Raw genomic sequence first — 22,723 nt, 5'->3', positions numbered from 1 at the left:
TATCTATATTGTAACCTCCTATAGTTTGTAGAATTTAAAACACAGCTTTGTGTGAAGTTGAAACATGTTTATTTTATATTTACAAAGATACTGTGTAGCAATTATAAGTATGATCAAATATGAAATTTGATGAAAGGGAAACAACTTATGTTGGAATGTCTTTCATAAATGTGATCTGCTAAGCTGGGAGTAATGACCTGTTACTGATGAAATTATTTGAGGTCAGGACCAATGGGAAGAGAAAAATTAATTTTTACAAAATCACTTGAACATAATGATTAACAACAAAGTTTATAGTGATGATTTATCATAAATGTTTTCAGAAATAGGTAATATACAGCTAAATGCTTTTTTTCAAGTTTGAATACTTTCACATTGAATCAATAATTATGCTTTGTATCTGAACTGTAAACATATCTGCACATAGTTTTTCATTTTACCTGCTAAAATAAAACCCTGATCCCAAAACTTACTAGACATGCACTATGGCAAAGTTCAATGGTATAGAAAAAATAAAGTTGCATCAGAAACTGTCTATAGGGTCATTGGTAGGTCAGTGAACAGAATTTTCCCCCAGAAAATATAATTAGGCCAAAAGAAAGATTTTGTTTTCTGCACTTTAATAACAAAGATGAGTTTGTATGCTCATTTTTTTATATTAAATGCTGTTAAAAAACGTTTTAATTTTTTCAATCTTTATTGAATTGGATTCAAACTTGGAGAAAGCACATTTCAATTAATTTTTGGAGACATTGTTGAACCTGATGTTTCATATGCATAGGTGAGAGTTGAGATATCAGATATCACTTATGTGATTTTTTTATGTATATACTTGATATTTGGACAAGGGGTGTAATTTCTGATGCTGAATTGAATTTTCATATCAGCTAACCTGCTTTGATTTCTTTGATATCATTTGACCTACTTTCTTGTTTATTGACATACAGACTTGTAATTTGGACAAGGGGTGTAATTTGTGATGCTGAATTGAGTTTTGATATCAGCTGACCTTTTGATTTTTTTTACATTGTTTTACCTATTGTCATTTTGGGGTACAGTTATATTAACATATAGAATGTGTAAAAACATTGTTACTTCAAACATCTTCACCTTACATATTTTTCATGTGACATTTTGTGTATTCATTCACAAAAGTTATGAAAAAAAAGGCTTTCAAAATTACCCCTGCTCTATTGGTCAATTATTCTGCATTTATTCTACATAGGAATACACTTGCAACATAAATATTTTTAATAAAGCTTTTCCAAAATATTAAAAAATATTTCAGTTTATAAAGTGGACAATGAATGGTGGGCCATATGAGTTATTTATGGTCATCTTGGCCATATGGTTTATTATGAAGGAAAAAAAACAATCAATGTTGTGAAAGTATATAGCTACATGGGCAAGTTAAAGTTGAGCTTTCTAACACTAAAAAACAGTTGTTTCTGGTGAGCAACTAAGGGCCATCATGGCCCTCTTGTTTGTTTACATTTTGTTTAAAATTGTTAACATATTTACAGAGTGTGACGATGGTAAATGGGGCATAAACTGTACAAATGACTGTGGGAAATGTTTAACTTCACCATGTAATCATGTGAATGGATATTGTCAAGATGGATGTGCTGCAGGTTATAAGAAGACATGGGATTGCCACACTGGTATTCTTTATTAAAAGGATGTTTCAGAGTGTAAAGTTATAACTGTAATACTGAAATCATTCATGTTTAAAAAAAAAGTGGTAACATTCATATCGAGTTACTAAACTAAAAAAATAAGATTTTATACTTTTAAATGCTGTTCAAGATAGTCCTAATGTGATAACTTACACTATCAACCAATGTTAATGGCTTTTAAGCTTGTTTAAATAATTTTGAGAAACGAACAAAATGTTATATGTAACATAGATTAGTTATTCCGTTTGAGACATTTAAGTTTTTCAACTTGATATAACTTTACACATGTTTTCATACATATTTCAGAGAAACTATATTTCTTTAAATTTGATTATGCAGGTGCCATTTACAACTTAATTTTAGTCACAGGATTAAACAAATAAAATTTCAAATGTGTTAGGCATATGCCACATGAAATCTCATAAGACTTTACTCACGTAAACTGATAAATATTCATAGCTTTGCTGATGAAGCTGTTATAAATATTGCTTTTACTTTCTAAAGTTGTTGTAACTATTTTTAGAATGTGACAATGGGACTTTTGGCAAAGAATGTAAAAGCCGTTGCAGTGATAATTGTGTCCATGTTTGTGAAAAGAAAACAGGAATCTGTTTCAATTGCAAAGCTGGCTGGAAAGGAGACAGTTGCTTGGAAGGTGCGTTTAATTTTGTAACGTTTAATTACTATTACTTTTTATAAAGGTTATTCATTTTGTAATTGTGTTAAATGAGAATAATGCAATTATAGAACTGTGTCATGTTTTTTTCCTTGATTAATTACTTTTTAGCGCTAAGAAATAAGTAAGGTCAATATGGCAAGTGCGATAATACATTTAATGTTAAATCTATACTATCTACTTTACACTGATCAATACAAATCACATGGTATAATCAAATTGCATTGGTTATTGTAGCACTTTTTGCATTTGATCATGCACAAAGCAAAACGGACAGAATACGTTAGGATTTTACTGAGAAACAACCTAAAACTCCGAATCCATCCAAAGATTAACTCGAACCTCGGCTTCCAGCTTTCTACAAAATTTATGCCAGGGCTGGAATCCAAAATTATTAAGCCAATCAAATTTAATCTTATATAGCGTCAAAAAACCTTCAATGTTCACACCATTTTTAAAAAGCAGCAAGTATTGCTTTGATCGCAAAGATATAATGATGATTAAAATTTTTGTTTTCATGAATTCTTTTCAATAAATCATATTTACACCGACTATTGATTTAGCGATTTCACCTGTTTTCTCTGTAGTTAGTTTTCGTTTGGATAATTAACACAAGTGTACATCTGGTTCTGTGAATTTTTTCTTTCTTTCCGGTCATTTTATCCTTTCCGGTGGGGAAAAATCCCGGGATTCGGGATCCGGGACGCCCGGGATCTGGGATAGTATAAGATATATAGGGAAAAGGAATAAACTTTATTTGTGTTGATAATTATCGTTGAATCTTTGTACAGGAGATTATCATTATACCAAGCCCTCTTACAATATATTTCCCTTTTATGCTTACTATGAGCGAATTGTGCTCTGGTGAGCATAAACAGGAATTGGGGTCCCTATTCATCTTTTGTCCCTTATGTTTAATTTAGTTTCTCTTTAAATGATATCTATGAAACACAAGACTGCACATTAACCACATTACAGGAGTCCTCTTTCATAGTTGTTTTTATTGTTCTACACATAGATCAAGGACATGTCTTATATAGAAACACATACGCACACCTTTATACCTTATTAATGGCTGAAATTGTTGACCACTTTAAAATTTTGTTCATGTATCTACTTCATATCCATTTGTTTAAAATGTTTCACATACCAAGATGAAGTGGACATAATTTTTATAAAAATGCTTAGGGAAAATATGTTTATGTCTTATAGATATGAACTTCAATGCCTCCAGCTTTAATATTGAATATGTATCAATACCTTGAACTTGTACAAATCAAATGTAAATCATGCCCCGTGAATCGTGAATTCACCCACGCCCAAGAGAGTTCTTCAGTAATATATTCCTGTATAGGACTTGTGTCTGTCACTCATTCCAATACTAAATAACATATTACAACTTAACTTCTTATAAAGATACATCTTTATGAATTCTATCTAATCTAACATGTTTTTGGTCAAGGTCAACAGGCCATATAGTAAATGTGCATAGACATAGGGACTTCATTCGATCTGTTTACATGCATCTTCATATATACTCATATTCCTCTTTATTTAACTGAGAGAACTGGCTTCCATAACTTTATATGTCACTTTTTATTATGATGTTCGCTGAAGTTTCTTCAGCTAACAGAACTGTCATTTTTTACATTTAAACACACCCCTGGAAAAAAATTACGAAGCGAGTCGCTGCTAGCTTTTTTAAAAGCTAACCTTGTATTAATTCAAGGCTGGTGATAAATGACACCCTGTTAACGTTCTTAACATTAAAGTGATGACAAACACTCAACTGTTTTAATTTTAACCCGTTTGTTAAGACACTTGAAACTGATTGCCAACCAAAAGTACCTCATGCAAGTTTGTTATCATACATGTCGATATCATTTTAAATCAATGTTAAAGTAAGTATAATCCTGAAAAATGGGGAAAACAATGTCAGGAAGTATGTGATAAGTGTGTGGGAAGAGCCATGTGACAGATTCAACGGAACATGCGTTAAGGGTGTCTTCCACGCTTAAAACCGTCCGTGTCCCTAGCACTTGCTTAAGTAGGATTCCACATTTCAAACATTACAAACTCGAATTAAGAACAGTGTAGATATTGATTTTTGATGTTCATTATTGAATAAGCTACACAAATAGGTTTGTTATTTTTCTTTATTCTCATTTTATTTATCAAGATAATGCACAAATGTCTGTGCAGTTTGATTATCGTGCAGTCTTTGCGAGCCATAATTAGATATCTGCTGTAGCATTTTATTTGACGTTTCCTCTGACTGCATGTCGTAAAGTAGCTACCGACTTAACAAAAGAGTAATTATCACTCCAAAATTAGGTATCATTTACTTGTAGCATATCGAAAAGATGTGTATCTATCTCTACATTTTGAAAACTTTTGACGTTTGTTAATGATTAGCACTGGGTCAAAACACACTTTCAGTGTACACCAAGGCTAAGTGACACTACAATTTTGTTTTGTTTATACTATAACCGATCATGTATCATTTTATAAGGTAATATGTGTACATGGAAAATTTCAAACGTCTCTTTGGCCATTGCTTTTTCTTTGAAACTAAACATAATGTAGTTTGAATTTATACGCAAATTTTGAAGATATTATTTCTCGTTGCAATGATTTTAACCCACAATGTGAAAAATGAACTGAGAAACTTCGAAAGGTTTGTCAAACAAAGTGAAATGCATAAGTTTTAATGAACTGGATAACTGTTCTTAGACGGCAGTTATAAATACCACACTTTTGAGTTATGTGCCACATTGTAGGATCCTATTATATCTTAAATCGTACGAAGTTCGTTATATAACTATACACTTTCAAAATAATCAAATTATCAAAATATAATTTCACACTTTTCAATGACGAAACTCAATTTTTAAGTTATTTCCCATGTGGTACCTCAATTTTATTTTTCTCTGACAATTCTGACATTGTCAGGGCAGTTTAGAGAAACACAAAGCTAAACTTGATAAATAACTTGAATTTCAAAAGTAATAAAAAGAAGAAAACTCACTTCATTCATTCAAATTACCAATCATTAAATATCGTCTCTGAATCTTTTGTTTCATTTTTACAGTCTGAAAAATACAATTCCTTCCACATGCAAAACAGCTCTTGATGACATTTGGGCATATTAAAGTATCCCACGAGCAATAACTGCCTAATGCAATATGCAAACTTGAAACGCAATGGCGGCCGTCAGCCCAAAAAATAACTAAACAACCCGGTGCTCCTATGGCAGCCTTTCAACTATACCATGTTTTCCAATTTCCTAGCCGCTTTTTAAATGTTACAGATTTGCCAACACTTATTTATTGTCTCTAACAATCCTTCAGTTATTAAAACAAACGATGATTAATATTTTTTAATAAAATGAATATTACCACCGCCATTTAACGTTGATTGTCGAACTTATTTTTCAGCCCAAGGCTTCTTGTATTTCATGAGAAATTCGACTCATAGCGGCTAAACGTGTAGAAAACTGATTTTGATATTATAGTTTATATTAAGGCAATTTCGTTTAAACTTGTTTTGAAGCATGAAATAAAAAGAAAATTTGTTTGTTCGTTGTGTAAGATGTAATTTTATTTCATCTCGTGAACTTTAAAAGCAATATTCTCACTCGCTGCTACGCCACTCGTGAGAATACTGTTTTAAAAGCCCACTCGATGAATTTAAATTTCATCTAACACGCACACAAACAAATGTCCTCTATTTCTTGAAATTTGATGTAGCAGGTTCCATTTACAATTTAATCTTAAAAACCTTGTATGTTGTTATTAAGGATGTAACATTATTTAAGTGAAATTGTATATTTGATTATAATTATTCTTTTAAAACAATTTCCAAAAATCCAAGAATATGCTTAATATGTACTGAAAATATTGATACGCATTATGAGTAATCATAAAATACATGCTTTCATTTATTATAAAAAATTGGTTTAGACTTTATCAAAAATAAATTTCTAATTACCTGTCTATATTTGCATGAAATGTAAATTTGGTAATGTCTTTACAAATAATGCTTTTTGGAACTTACAATTTTGATAAATCTTCATTGGGCATCATATTTGTTAAAATCATAAAAAATTGAGTTACTTGATCTTTAAGAATATTTTTTTCACCAGACACAATACGAAACAAATTTCAATGATGATTTTTTTCAAAACTTTTAGATGAACGTTGAATAGTTTTGATATATGGACAACAAACATAATGCAACCTTATTTCACTATTGTGATAATTCGGTAAATCTTGGTAGGGGTCCGTAAGAAAATGTTCCATACTAAATATTTAAGGTCTATTCGTTAAAGCTTTAGGGAAGATCATTTATATAGTGTTTATTTAAATATTATATTAAGAAAACCAATGGCCCCGATTTGGAACGAACTTTGTTTCTAGGGCTATAATTTGACAAGATGCAATATAATATTGACGAACTTCGTTAGAAATATTTCGATTATTGATTAAACAGAAAATATATGTATTTTGAGTTACCATGTTATCTGTAAAATTAGGTTTAAACTTAAAGACATTGGTTATCATATATAATTATATATATTTTTTCTCTATGTTACAACATTCGCCTATCGTTTAACAATTGCTTTTATCAAACTAAAGCAGGGTGTCTGCAAGACCTTAGTTAATAAAAATTTGTTTGAAATAAATCGTATGCCCAATGCATTCAGTGCAGAAAAAAACTGGAGAGCGTGGTCGCTTTATACATATATCCCATGAACCGCATTTTTTGTAGAACAATTTAATGTAAAACAGTTGAATTGGAAATAAACTTAACAGTCTCGCTTTTAGATTTTACACATTCATTTTCACGTTCATTTTCTAAAAAGCATGGATGTTTCTTTTATCTGGATGGGGTTGGGTTTTCGTCTGCACCCTGATACAAGCCAGATTACATTTTGTTCGTCTGTCGATAACTTATTGAATTTCCAACGAAGTTCATGATCCTGTATGTTGTAATTAAAATTGTTACGACACTAAAGTGAAATATTGTATATGTACATTGTTATGCTTCTATAACAATTTTCAAACACCAAAGGATATGTAAAATATGTACTGCAAATATTTGTCCACACTACATGTAATCATTAAAATAAATGCATTCATTTCTTATTGAAAAATTGACTTAGACTTTATAGGAAATAAATTTTCAATTACCTCCTTTTATTAACATGAACTGTTAACATTGTTTTATATCTTTAAGTGATAGGAAGTTCATGCGTATGTCAATGTACAAAAGTGTATTACATTATCAATAAAAGACAACTAATAAATAGTATTTAATATCATTTAGATATTCGATAAAAAACAATACATTTTCCAAATAAAGTGAGATATTTATAACTTTGTTTTCATTAATGTCACTCTCACTATATTTAATCTAGTTAAAGTATAATTATATACATTTCCTCTTATTTTTTATTTACCTTTTGTGTAAGATAGTTTACAAATTTACCGAATGTGACGATGGTAAATGGGGCATAAACTGTACAAATGATTGTGGGAAATGTTTAACCTCACCATGTAATCATGTGAATGGACATTGCCAAGATGGTTGTGCTGCTGGTTATAAGAAGACATCGGATTGCACCGCTGGTATTCTTTATAAGAGATGTCTAAAAATAAAAAGCGATAAATGTATATCAAAAAGCAGTCATATATTTCATAAAAACAAAAATGAAGGCATGTCCAAAAAAGATGCTCGTTGTCATGTCGTTAAAAGTACTAGTTCAATAATACCTTTTACTGTATGTTTTAATACATCTCTGCCTAATATTGGTGAAATCGTTAATAAATATTGGGATCTATTACTTTTGTCTGATAAGGAAAAGAATATACATACCAAGTTCAAACCTACTTCAGCATATAGACGTCCTAAAAACATTCGAGATTATCTTATGAGAAGTACTTTACTTGATCGCACATTTTTATCTAGCCAATGTTTACGAAGTAGATGTTCACATTGTAACAATATAATTGTTGGTTCACAATTTAATAGCAGCATAACAGGTCGTTCTTTTGATTTACACAATGATGTTAACTGTACTACGCGTAATGTAATTTACCTCATTACATAAAGCAATACGTAGGTCAAACTAATCAAAATGTATCATGCAGAATGAATAAACATAGATTTGATATAAGAAATTGTGACGTAAATCCAGTTTCACATGTTGCGATCCATTTCGGATCAAACGATTATAAGTGTTCCTAGTCAGATTTTTCATTTTGCCTATAGAAATTATAAATAACAACATGGACCGGTTATGTAAAGAATCTTTTTGGATCCATAAATTAAATACTATGATTCAATATGGACTAAAGAATAAAGTATTGTTTGGTTTATAAGGTGTTACATGAATATTAATATGTTTTTTTATTATTATATTGTTATTAACACTGTCTAATAGACATCTGTATCACAATTGATCCAATATTTTAATTCATGTACCAGCTTTATTTATAACATAAATATTTGTTTCTACATGTTATCATATTTTTGCCGCTTAACGCCATAACGTTTTTCGCGCGTTTAACAGGTCTTCCGTTATGACGTCTTTATTTATTTATAAACTAAGCATAGAATGCTTATTTGCAAAGAAATAATCTTATTGTGGGATAAGTTGACATATTGCAAAAAAAAAAAAATAATCGAATTAAAATAAGGATCAATGTTTGGATCAAGATCATTACTTGATTACAAAAATTAATAATGAATGTATTCTAACATATCATAAACATGCTGTTTCAAGTTCAGTTTTATCATTTGTTTTATAAAACATTTTATCTCTGAGAATGAACAACTACGGATACATGTATTTTAAGTTTTTTTAATTTGATCCTTATCTTCATCCTGATCCCTAAGTCGTTGTTAACGCGTGCCCAGTTAAGATCCATACATAATGACTAAATTTGACCTTGCACTAAGGAAGATCAGACCTGTGTATCGCTCATTGACAATATATTTAAAAAAAATTCTATCAAGTAGTTTCTATTTCCTTTCACGGGTGCAGACACGAAAATTCTAACAGATGGACGGAATAACAATTTATGCCGCATTTCTTTTCGGACGTATAAACATGACTTAAACAGTGTTTATATTGCAAAACTTATCTGTCTATTTACATTGGATATCCACAATTATCATTACCTTCATGTATGTTGTGTCATAATACCCAGGTCTTTTAAGGCAACAAAACACTTCTATGTGTTCTTGTTCTTGTACGATATCAAGTCGAAATGTTCCAAGCTTGGTTTGGTTTATTTCTGTTTAAGATGGTTCTTGGGCGGCAGTATATACAATGCAACATTTGAAAGTTATATACTTAACACATCTTAAAGTCATAGGAAGTACTTATATATGCTAATGTATAAAGTTCAACACCTTTAAAAATTAGACAAAAATCTAGAAAAATGGGTGGTCCTTGGAAAACAAACAATATGGAAAACTACAGACTCGGTTTCTTGAGTTTGTTCATAAAGGTTGATGAAAAAGTGCAATTGTGTTTTTTTGTATCATATTCAGTCTTCAACATAAGCGGTAATTCATCTTTAACACTAATCCGTTGAAATAAATCATTCCGAAGGCAAACATATCAACAATGAAGTAACGCCTGTACTGTATTTAGATTCTTTTTAATACGTCACCTCGTACCCGCTTAGGCGTCTTTCAGGCATTCTAAAAAGCGGTATTTTATCTTCATTACTAACCTCATGGAAGCAATAATTCCAAACTCTCAGACTCATGAAACAACACTGAAGTTACGCCTTTTCTGCATTTTATTCAGAGATTCTTTAATACACCTGCGGAAACAAAGTGTGATGTTCATATCTTGACACTTTGTTTACACAAATGCAGTTCTCACTAGTCTGAGAGCAAAAATTACATCATATGTTTTGTTATTTCTTCTGTAACAAATAAATTTAGTCTTTTATTTATAAAGTATTTTACATATGTACAGAATGTGAAGATGGTAAATGGGGCATTAACTGTACAAATGATTGTGGGAAATGCCTATCCTCGACATGCAACCATGAGAATGGTAATTGCCTAGATGGATGCGCTGCTGGATATAAAAGTTCCCCGAAATGCATTACTGGTATGCTTTACAAATATGGCCGAATGCTTGTACACATCAAGTAATTGTTACTGAAATGCAATGTTGTGCATTGCTGTTGAAATTTGTAACCTTACAACTTTGATCATATCTGTTTATATCAATCGTCTTTGCGAAACGAGTACAATTTTTTACACAGTAAATAATTTTGTTTTTGGAAAGTTATATAAGTTTCTTTTGATACAGCTTAGACACGTTTATATCCACTTTCCACTTTCACTGTTAACATTCAAAATGTGTTATACCTTTGTTCATATCATTCATTTTACAAAAACAAGCATTTCATTTGTTATAGTGAGAATCATAAACATCTTTGGTTATTATTTTTACCATTCATTAGAAAAGACGAAGTCAAATTAGAATGTGAAGCTCAATGCTATCATTTAAAATACTATTTCTGTTTTTTATGTTTTTTTTTTTTTTTTTTAGAATGCGACGATGGTTCATTTGGTCCAAGATGTGCAAGTTTTTGCAGCCAAAATTGTGCCCATATTTGTGACAAAACAACAGGAATGTGTTCCGATTGCAAAACTGGCTGGAAAGGAGAAAGTTGTAATGAAAGTTGGTTTGATTAAAAACTTTTTAGAGTATGAAGAGTATGATTATGCTTACTTTGAATATGGAATATTTTTTATGTCAGACTCTTCACATTACTAAATACATCCCATGATATTATCAAATTACCAAATTATCTCCCCAACTTGCAAAGGTCTCATAACTTTTAAATTAATCGTTTTTGAATTAATATTCCTTAATTTTGACCCAGATATTTCCCTATTGCCTTTACAAGGTCAGACACTAGTGTTTAGATATGATGGACAATATAACTGCCACAGCACGTCGTTTTTGAATTTTGTAGGATACGCGTATACAATACTTTACATAATTTTAAGTGAGACATATGACACCGATATGCACACCAATGAAGTTATTCATCAAGCATAGAAAGAAACCGTCATTTAATTAGAGCATGATTCTTCAGTCAGTGAACGCCAAGGAAACTGCAAGGTTTAGTCTAAAATTCAAATACAATAATACTAGGAATAGTTTTGACAAATAGATTATGACCGTCTAAAAGCTTTGCGGGAAAAGTGTCCAGGCGTTATTTAATTCTGTGAAAATCGAGCAATGATATATCATTTGTCCTTCACCGTTGATTTAACAAGAATTCACCCAAAGCATGTACGTTTATCACCGTATTAAATGCATATCAGCTGATACAGTAAAGGCTTAAAGAACGAAGATGTAAAAATCTATTTTTGCACCAGTGACCTGAACCTAAGTAATCCTTTACTCCACAGAGGGTAACCTTTGGTTTCTATATCTACATACCAATTATAAAATAAAACATCTGTCAATAAATAAAGGTTGCATGAGCAACAGTGTAACCATTTTTATCAGTCTGGTAACCTTGACCTCTATCCAAGTGACCACTTCTACGCCACAAATCCGGACAAGCATATTTAGCCTGCGCGAGATTAAAGAACTCAAGGTACAATAATGGTTCTTGAACTCAACAGTCAGTATCATTGTGTGAAGTTTAAATAAAATTTCTTATTAGAACGGATGGACGGACGAAAGGACTGACAAAGCAAAGATTACATTCTATCTCTTCGTGGATCATAGAAATCTTGTGAATTTGTATCAGTAAATGGCGTAGAAATTGGTAATAACTTGTTAGTTATCCAGGATAGACCGCTAGATTTACCGCGAGAGTAACATAAGTTGTGTTAAAACACCGTGATCAAACAGGCTAATAAAGTAAAGTTATAACATGACTAGCAATTACAGTATATCAAACTGAATAAAACTTAATAATAAACTGACTTAGGTTTAGGTGCTAGGGGGCGTGGACGGTAACTTGCATATTCCAGTACCGTCAATGAACAGGCTCAATCTAACCGCGCCTGCAACATTTTCAATTTTGCCGTGTTGGGCTTTCTTTAGGGATTCTGTTTTTTTCTTCTTTTTTATACATTGATACTTATTTTCAGTACTTTTTTTTTAAAGATATATTATATCTCAAATTTGATATTTGAATAAAAATGATAATTACTATTTAAGCTCATTTAAAATGTAAAATAAACATCTTATAAATACATGCACACACAAAGAAATTTGTTACGTTTTAAACCGTACACACTACAGGTAATCACAGTGCGGTTACATAATGTCATGAAAAAATCGCAGTTTTTATAAAAGTAGACCGAATTATTTTGACAAGTAATAGGGAATGCAGCTTCCAAAACATAGTTTATAAATTCACTTATTTAAATTATATATATTTAAGAAGAATTTTCCAGATTTCAATGTCTTCAATTGATATATTTAACCCAAAAGAAGAGCATATAATATCTTTAACAATAAAGAAAAAGAAAAAAAAAAAAGAATAACAATTATAAAAAAATCTTTCCGGGAAGTTCATAACTTCCTTCGACGATTAATTAAAGTATTTAATAATCAAAATAATTGTGTTCGATCCTCTGCAAGTACGCATTTGCATGCCGATTTCTATACTTGATATCATTATTTTTATCAATGATTCATTATTTGTATAGTTTCAGCTGACGAAGAGACAACACAAAATGTGTCAACACGTGATATGAGCGAAGTAATCATGAAGGCAGCCAAGCTGATAGCGAAGGCACTAGACTTATACACAAGGGCTGCACGCGAAAACGAAAAAGCGTTAACCAAGGTTGCCGAGGAGCTAGCAAGGATAGTTAGAACTGTTAATGGTCTGAAAAAAATAGTAACCTAAGGACCAAATAATATAAATTAATCTGGGAAAATTAAGAAAATCGTCACAAAATCAAGTGTTTAAAAGAAATTGTAATGCCATTACATTGAAGTACTTATACAATTATGCTTAGATGATTATAGTGGATGCATTATAATGATCTGACTATTCTACAATTTGTAATGTAAGAAATAAATATGAGATACTGATGAACTGTTATATAGTTTTATAATCAACTGAAAGTGTAGTTAAAAGGTATTATCTCTAAAATGAAATCAACAGAAAATACTTAAGTTTAGCCAAAAACAAACATGTTACAATTCTAAAAAGATAATTATATAGGTCAGTCACATACTTAGCTGTTTTTAGTCACCTACCATGTAATTTATCAGTCATATACGTCGCAATATGTTAGTAGCATACGTATAAGTAAGACAGCCATGTACGAAGCAGCGTCTCAGTCACATACTTAAAGCAAACGTATCATCTTGTCTGTAACATATATGGCAGTATATAAATTACATGCGTAACAGTGTGTCGGTTGCAAAAAATTTGCATTTTAAAAGCGTTATCTTTACAAAACTATTTACGAAGCTCTTTTCAAATAAGCAAATGCAATGTTACAAATCTATGGATAAGTCATGCAATTACTTCGTTTGAGGTCACGTGCAGCCAGTTCTGTTCTGCAGAATACACATATCTTATGGCTTTTTGCTGAAGTGTTGGCAAGCCAGTGGTAAGGTACAAATTACACACTGTACAAGACTTACTTACATGGAAGTGTCAAATCCATACAACCTTAAAGCTTATTATATTGCGTGATCTTTAAATTGTATGTCCCATTTGGAAGAAACTGCCAATTAAATAATTACAATTAAAAAAAAACCAAAAAGATTTAAATCAGGCTGCACAAACTGCAACCACCAGAGATTTAAGTACATATATTTGTGTAACATTAATCAGAGTTCTGCTCAATCTCTTGGTTCTTAAAATGCATGGTATATTCATTTATAATAAAGGTATTCTGCATGTGGTGGTTGCGTTCATTGAACGTCGCCTTTCCTTGTTGATCTTTTTTATAATATCTTCTGCAGAACACCTCTAGGAAATAAACGAAAACCTTCATTTTTCTTTAAACATATTGATTTTGGATGGTGCAGTACCGGACTTACGATAAGTCCGGTTGCGTTGGGGGTTGCGTTCATTGAACGCCGCCTTTCCTTGTTGATCTTGTTTTTCATATTTTACGAGATATGATCAAAAAGTTCTCGGCCCGATGTAATTTGATCAGTAAAGTGGTGTGTCATTTAGACCAAATGGAGAAAGTTGAAATCAGAACTGTCAGAACTGTCATTAAGTACATCTGTAAGAAAGGGATGTCCAAAAGGAAATCCATGAATACTTCATCGATGCACTTGGTAAGTTGTCCTCTTCCTATAGCACTGTGAAAAATGGGCTGCTGAATTCAAGAGGGACAGGGAGAGCATTGGAGATGATGAGCGACCTTGGCGGTCAAAAGAAGTCTTAAAATTCTTCCCCATCCCCCATATTCTCCGGTCTTGTCCCTCACTGACTTCTACCTGTTTCAGAAACTGTAAACCAATCTTCGTGGTAGACGTTTTGGAAGCTATGAAGGTGTCATGGAGGCGGTCATTGAGTTTCTGTTGGAGCTAAGAGCTTCATAGTATATAGCATCAAGTTGAACCCATTTAGTCGCCTCTGAAAATAAAGTTTATCAAGGATAAACCTATCTGCAATTCTGATGTCTCAACCATCAGGAGATAGGTGAAACAGTTTTACAATTATCACTCAAATAGTACATAATTATAAAACATGATTTATAATGTCCATCGCATGTTAGTTCTTTTAAGCTAATATGGCCTGTTGTCAGGGTTAGCTTTTGTGCAATTAAACCACATTGAAATTGAAATTGTATTAACACAATAGCAGTGTTTTTCTTTTCTTTCCGGCCGAAGCCCTTTTTTTTTTAGTTTGACTTCCTGTAACATGTACAGGCAAGAATTGAATACATTATAAGAAGAGTTTCATTGATCATTTTAAAATTACAAAATGTAATCTGGGAACCTCATTGGTCATTATAAAATAAAATGTAATGGATAGTTCTTGCAATTATGAAATAAAATGTAAAAGATAGTTGTACAATAAAATGTACAGAATAGTTCTTAACTTTTCTAGTTTAATTAATCAGATATATAAGTTCTGTTTTTAATACTTCTTGCATCCAAATCTCTGAACAGTTTATTTTACGTAAGCACTTAAGCCTACTGAGTTTTTAACACAATATTTGAGTTTTAAAATTTGTCCAAAATAACGAGAATAATATCAGACCTGATCATGTACCCTTAGTTTATGATGTCCAGTAAGTGTCGGATATATTATATGACTATTGATGTGTTCAGTTGATATAGTGTTTATAATATTTATATATTTTTGCACATTCATCAATTATTCATAAATTAAAATGATTGCCAGACCGACTGCGTGGATGTTAGTGTAAATTCATTTACTGAAAAAAAAACAGGTTTGTTAAGAAACACATTGAGTTTTTTAGTGTCCCATTTTTCAATATTAACAACTCCACACGAAATTATTATCTCATTGTTATATGCAGACAATGCTAACATTTCTATATGACTTTGCATGGAAAGCTTAGAACTAACATATGCAAATTGACCAGTTTAACTTTGGCCAAGTATCTTTTTTAAAGATACTTTCTGTTTAATATTTAATTTGATGCACACATTATATCACAAATAGAGCAATGGGTCTTTCTCTCATGTAAATCGATCTCGATGTATGAAAGCAGTTTCGTTGTTGATTTAGTTTGAACCCCGTATGAGTCATTATCATAACATAATTGCCAAATGACTTCTCAATAGAACATGAAACGCATGACAAAGCCGGAGAAAGGAAATGTGGAACGTATATTTGTTGCAAAAAAAAGCGCTTATGCACATTTTCTTTCATGTATTAACATCTGCAGTAGCCCTCGGATTTATAATAGTCCTCGACCTGCGGGCTTGAGCTCTTAATTTGTCATCGTGCTTCTCAGATGTAAATCCTCGAATTATGTGCATTACTCTCTTATATCGCACTTCCAAGTTAAAATGAATTTCCTTAACTATAGTAAAAAGACGTGTAACATATTGAATTTTAAAATATATCAAGTTTTTTCATTGCCAAGCGAAGTTTCTTTTGTGGCAAAAGAGTTGCCTTTACGGGTTGATGCATCAGAATTGTAGCCACCGTATAACCCTGTGTGGTTGAAAGAGGCGATTAAATGAGTTCGTATTATTGGAGTTCATCTCTAAACTCAAGCAGGTGAGTTGGTTTTGACCTCAAGTTTTTGTAAAACCCGAGGTTTTCAAAAATCATCTTTCCTGTTTATGACCTAAACCATGTTGGAGCGCCGTAAAACCAAATCAAACCAACAAACCAGAAGTAGTAAAATATTTATTGTTCCTGGTTGAATTTCACCAATGGCAATTAAAGTATTTTAGTACTTGAACTTTGATATTACATTTAAAAGTGACCAGTTTTTAAATCATTATTAAATTTACCTTCTTGCCGACAAAACATGAAGATGAAGCATTGGTGTTAACTATGCATCTATTTGGATTTTTAATCACAGTCTCAGCTGTAATTCTGAACTTTGGTTAGTATGGATTTTCATTTTAAATATTGCATGATTTAACAAATAGTTTTTCACTTGGAAGAATTAATGTATTGCTTCAAAATGAGAGGCGATATTATGTGTCCATGTAAACTGCGATAACATAAGTTTGTGTTTGTTGTTCTTATACCTTTTAATAACCGGTGTAAATGAGTTGTAGCTGTAAAATGCTTAAGTTTTTTTATAATTTGTCTGGTCTTGTTTAGTCATTATTACCGTAATTCAATATAAGGATTTAACTGTTAGTTAACCATTAAAGATAAGCTCATGCCAATTAAGACAAAAATATTAAAATGATTTTATGTACTCAAATCGACATTCTGTAAAGCCCAGCGTGAGTTTCTGTATAAATTCTATATATTTTGAGTTTGAAGCGTAAATATATCTAAATATATTGAACGAAATTTAGACGCCGACAGAATCACTGAGTAGTTTTAAAACACGTCATGTGACTTGAACAAACTGTGGAAGTTACAATAACAGTGTGGATATTGTATTATTGAAACAAGTCTAAAATAGAGAAAAACCGAATCCCTGAAGAAAGTCGAATTCAACAAAATTGAAAATGTTGCAGGCTCGGTTTGATTGAGCCTGTTCATTGACGGTACTGGAAAGTGCAAGTTACCGTCCACACCACCTAGCACCGGCTAAAGCAAAATTCAACATTTTACACGAAAAAGGTGAAATTTTGAATTTAGAAAGTCATTCATGTGACATGCTCTTTAACGTTTCAAGAGTTCACAGTGACAATACTCTCTAACCTGGCTCACGTGGGTCAAGTTAGGAAACCACCATTGCATTCTTTATGAGGAGAAAACATATGTTCCTGTGACTGCCTAGTGTATTTATTTTGAGGACATTTACAGAATAATGAATGAAAAATTCAAAACAAAGACATGAAAATTTTGCCTGTATCTCCCTTTCAAATGCTACGCGCTAAAAATTAATAGAGGAATAAAACAGGCAAAATTTAGTTTGAAATTATGTACGGCAGTATTTATGTGTTTTAAGTCGTGTTAGAATAAATATAATATATCCCAATCAATGATTTTAGGATGGAATGCATCATTATATCACTCGGACGACGCTCTCGTGATATTATTATTCCTCGCATCCACACTCAAAACATTGATTCTGTCGCTTAGTGATTTTATTAAGTGATACAATCACTTTTGAGGGTACACTATTTCTTAAAACAATTAAATTCTGTGCTCGCCTTTGGGGTAAGTCTGTTCTAGAGTTACAATTGACAAGTTCATAAATAGTTTATTATAGAAACATGCACGCAGGCCAATAAGGAGGAAAATTGTTCTTCATTTCAATGACTGTTTAAGGAAAATTGTGTGATTTCCTTAACTTTATAAACTTTAAACTTATAACTTCCTCAACTGAGAGACGACTGAACATTAAAAGTATGCAAAAGTCTATTTTCAATGATTTTGTGTTAGAAATATTTCAATAGTATGTATGCCAAACAATTGACAATATCAATTCTAGACTTAATTTATTTCTTTTTAAGATCAAAAGAATAGGTTTCACACCTGTGCATATTGTTGATAGACCTATTTCTTCTTTGTATATCTTTCCTTTTTTCATATTTTGTTGTTTTAATTTATGCAATTTGTATCTTATTTGATATAGCAGGTAGAATCAAAATAACAATGTCGTAAAAACGCCAAATACTCACAATTGGCATTGGACGTCGTTACTTCAATTTGAAATTTGTGGCAGAGGGGATTTTTTTAAAAATCAATTTGAAATATATGATCTCGTTTCAGGAAACTGTGACACCGTTTGTGACTTGGATCGGGTTGGACCAGAATGTCAATTCAGTATGTATGACTCGTTATATCTAATGCGTCTTTCCCTCTAGCATTAAATAAAAGGTTACATTGTTAAACTCAAAATATTGACATAACGGACTCAAATATATTAAATAATTTTCTGGTCTGGAATAACTTTAATTATTAGTCTATAAGCTAAGAAAGATTACAATAAAATCAATGAAAAGCTAATTATGTTATATTATTAAATAATACTTTTTATGTTATGTATATAAGCTTTTGCACAATGGTAACATACTTGCTTTTGCCAATAACTTGATCTTTTATCGAATGATATACTGGGTTTTCTCACTCACTGAAAAAGTCATACTTATCATCATTCATGTTAGTTTGCATTACAATTGTTTGCACAGCCAGTGCACATCATTAATGCCATTGTCTATAATTGCGTTAGAAAAAAAGGGTTATTTTGTGAACATACTGCAATAAATGCACTTGTACGTTGGAGAAATGTATCATACTACTCAATACAATCACCATAAAAAAATCATCATAAAACATAAAAACGCACTAATTATAATCAATTATGGGTTACAGCGGGTTATCTCTAAAACAGTAGATATTTTCCTCTGAGTATTTTAGTTTATTTTACATGTATTACATACTGCTTTTTCCTTTCAGAAAATATTGCATACAAGAAACAGTCATATCACGACAGTAATACCTATCCACCTCGCTATTCACAATTAGCTAATGATGACAACTTATCAACGTGCAGCTATACGTCTGATAGAAATAATGCTGCACCTTGGTGGAACCTTTGGTTATCGGAGTACACAACAGTCAAGAAACTTGAGTTTGTAACCGTAGACAGTCATTTGAGTAAGTTACCTTCAAAATTATTTTTTGTGACACAAATGTTAAATATATCGCAGTATGTATTATATAAAACCATAAATTGTTCAAATGTGACTGTAAAATTAGCCATATTATAGTCATAATTAATCAAAAATGTAAAGAAAATTTTTTTTTATTTTGCTTTTTTGAATTTAATACTATTATGATACATTATTTTGGATACTTTACAAGAATAATTAATTGTTGTTACATGCAATGATTTTAAGTATGTTTATTTAAAACACATAACATATATGATATATATACAGATTATGTTGAATTATATGCTCGCATATTGAATGGGTAGTTATTAAAATACATCAGACTGTGCTATCATTATACATAACATGCTATAAACCTTGGGACTAAATGAATCTAAAATTTCACTTTATCAGAAACCTTCACTTATTGACCGACATTTTGTTTTAAAATGTGAGCATCGTGAATGATTTGTTTTATATAAAAAACACTTTAGATAAGGTCAAGGACAAAAAACAGAATGGATTTTGTTTTATATTCCCTCAACAATTTTTATTTTTTTTATGCATGTACAATGGGATGACATCATGTTGTGAGACCACGTGTTAAGGAGAAGATTTTTGATATCCAACCATTGTTTAATATTCATGACGGAATATCTTTGTTATGGGACGTCATCCAGCGAAACATTGGTTTAAAGTTTAACGTTTCAAGAATTTAACTAGAAAGTCAAACTGGATCGTATCGAACGCCTTTTTAAAATCTAAATCTATAACATTGAGTAATAAATATGTCTTGTTGATCGGAACACCCGAATGTCGTGATTACTATGAAAATATCTAGATTATTTTGAATGTTTTTCGTGTTTTCAATATTATCTTTGCGCGTACTACATTTTGACTTACATAGTAAGGAGTCAGTTGTTATAAGTATGTTATTTACAAAATTCAAAAAAAACGTTAAAATTTTTAAAAACCCTGTAAAATTTTTTTTGTTGGCCCCAGCAATAAAAAGGGTCATTTTTTAATAATTTATTCTTTATTAAATGTGTAATTTTTTCACATTTTTACTAGTTTGCTTTTCATATATTTCAAATATGGACTTTTACTTTGTTTTTAACATATCTAATAAAGTATTTTGGAAAAAAAGGGAAAAAATCAATGTGGCCCCCCTTGCAGAAATATTGTTGAAGGGGGGTTTTATGATTTTTCATTTCTTTTTTAAAAATTAAAACGATTTATAGTGTTCTCTTTAGTCGTAAGTTCACTAATGAAAATAAAAAATGAGCATAACAAAAACTTTTGTTTCTAAAAGTCACCCCCAATATTGAAATACCCCTTTTTTAATTCATTATCAAAAACAACCTTTTAGTTGCTTTAGACCTTGACTGGCAAAAGACTCTAGAGTCCTAGGTATTTTTATTTGTTAATGACTCTCTATTTCATTGTTTACTATAGGCCATTTCCCTTACTTTGAGGTACTAGTGTACAATACAACTGAATTTAATTCCGAAAAGAAAGGATCAGTGTCAGGAGGACAAGTTTGTTATACTCATAACAGCTCTATACCACAAAGCACAAAGATACACATCACATGTAAAGGATATCCTGTTGGTATCCTCATAAGACTTCAACTTCATAGCAAAAGATATCAACTTGTACTTTGTGATTTTCGATTATACGGAGGTGAAATTTTTATTATTTTTTGAGTATTTCTATCTTTTAACTGTATTAATTTTGTGTTCAATGTAAAAACAGTTATTTATGTTTTACTCGAGTTTGTAAACCTAAAATTATACAAGAAAGATTGTCAGTTATACATTTTTCAAAAGCATGATAATTGAAGTGAATTAATTTTCAAACTTTAAAGCTCTATTTATAATAACTAAAAATAGTTTTTACCACTGACAGACTGTTATAATGGTTTTTATGGAAATGACTGTCAAAAATGCAGCAATAGCTGCAAATCCTGGAGACATCAAAACTGCAATTCAAAAAATGGGCATTGCTTAAAAGGTTGTAAACCTGGTTGGACAGGTGATCTCTGTGAAACAAGTAAGTTCTTTTCAACATATCTACACTTTTTTCCTTATTATTAAAAGGCACTATGCTTTTGTATCTATAATTTCAGTTATAAGTATGAAATCTCTTTTAGACATGAAATGAATCTAAGATTTATTATCTCATAGCAAACATATTTTAGTTATAACTACAAGTATAATAAGATTACCAATGGGGTATAAATTACAATTTAAATTTGTTAACAATTTATCTCAATACCAGAAGTAATGATTTCCAACAAGCATCTGTGTAATGCAGACTTAATTTCCCACTCCCAAAGTACTGCATGCCAAAGTAGTTTATTTTAATATGCAACTGCTGCGCCAACTGACCTATAAAACTGATCAAGTGAGTAATTTTACATCAAAAGAAAGACATGCCAATTAAAACATAAGGCCGTTATGTGCAGGTTAATTTTTATACATTTCAGGGGCGGTGGGCTGAATGTTTTCAAAAATGATATTTTCTATCAAAAAAGATTATTTTATCTAACTATATAGACGTATAATTACTATATACAATTAAGGATAAATATGATATTAAAGCTGCACGCCTTCTGATGAGCCAAACCATTTCACGAAATTGAAAATTGAGAAAAATTGTACTCAAATTTTAAGAAAGATAATTAAAATCAAGATCCAAGTTAAAGTGTTATGTGCGGTTTAAGACTGATTTTGCAGAATTTTATTACCATATTTCTACTGCATTACTTACGAAGTAATGGCTGGTTTTTGCATATGTTGACGACTTTTTGGTAATTTTCTCTCATTGTTAGTGCCGATTGCAATATGTTAAATGCGTTATTTCTTCACCTCATAATATTTTACTATTAAATTCATTTCCAAAATTTTCATGAACATCAACATGAATCTAGAGGCGTGCTGCTTTATTTAGAAACAATCCTCGCACCTTGCAGTACTTTAACAGACATTCAGCTCATTTGTCTTGTTAATAATGATAAATAGTCCCGTTAATATCAAGAACAAGAAAAGTATCCAAAATGAGTTTACTTTATATAATCAAAGCAAAGGGTGATAATGATGCAAATACGGAAAATTAAGAAGG

The 22,723-nt window shown here is 31.0% G+C and overlaps 1 protein-coding gene across 1 annotated transcript in view; it reads left to right on the top strand.

The window, feature by feature from the left end:
* LOC132713109 (cell death abnormality protein 1-like) overlaps positions 1–22,723 on the top strand; it is a 54,992-nt gene that overhangs the window by 22,155 nt on the left and 10,114 nt on the right. Inside the window, exons 9-18 of the mRNA XM_060695579.1 lie at positions 1,524–1,661; positions 2,200–2,331; positions 10,349–10,486; positions 10,934–11,065; positions 13,063–13,256; positions 16,827–16,920; positions 18,717–18,770; positions 19,404–19,604; positions 21,056–21,283; positions 21,509–21,652. Coding sequence (XP_060551562.1) covers positions 1,524–1,661; positions 2,200–2,331; positions 10,349–10,486; positions 10,934–11,065; positions 13,063–13,256; positions 16,827–16,920; positions 18,717–18,770; positions 19,404–19,604; positions 21,056–21,283; positions 21,509–21,652 — 1,455 coding nt within the window. The remainder of the gene's footprint in view (positions 1–1,523; positions 1,662–2,199; positions 2,332–10,348; positions 10,487–10,933; positions 11,066–13,062; positions 13,257–16,826; positions 16,921–18,716; positions 18,771–19,403; positions 19,605–21,055; positions 21,284–21,508; positions 21,653–22,723) is intronic.

Source organism: Ruditapes philippinarum, unplaced genomic scaffold, assembly GCF_026571515.1.
Source record: "Ruditapes philippinarum isolate M1 unplaced genomic scaffold, ASM2657151v2 ctg3047_1_1_1_1, whole genome shotgun sequence".
In the NCBI taxonomy this organism is placed as follows: domain Eukaryota; kingdom Metazoa; phylum Mollusca; class Bivalvia; order Venerida; family Veneridae; genus Ruditapes; species Ruditapes philippinarum.
The sequence above is the reverse complement of the archived record's forward strand: the minus strand, read 5'-3'. Positions and strand labels throughout refer to the sequence as shown.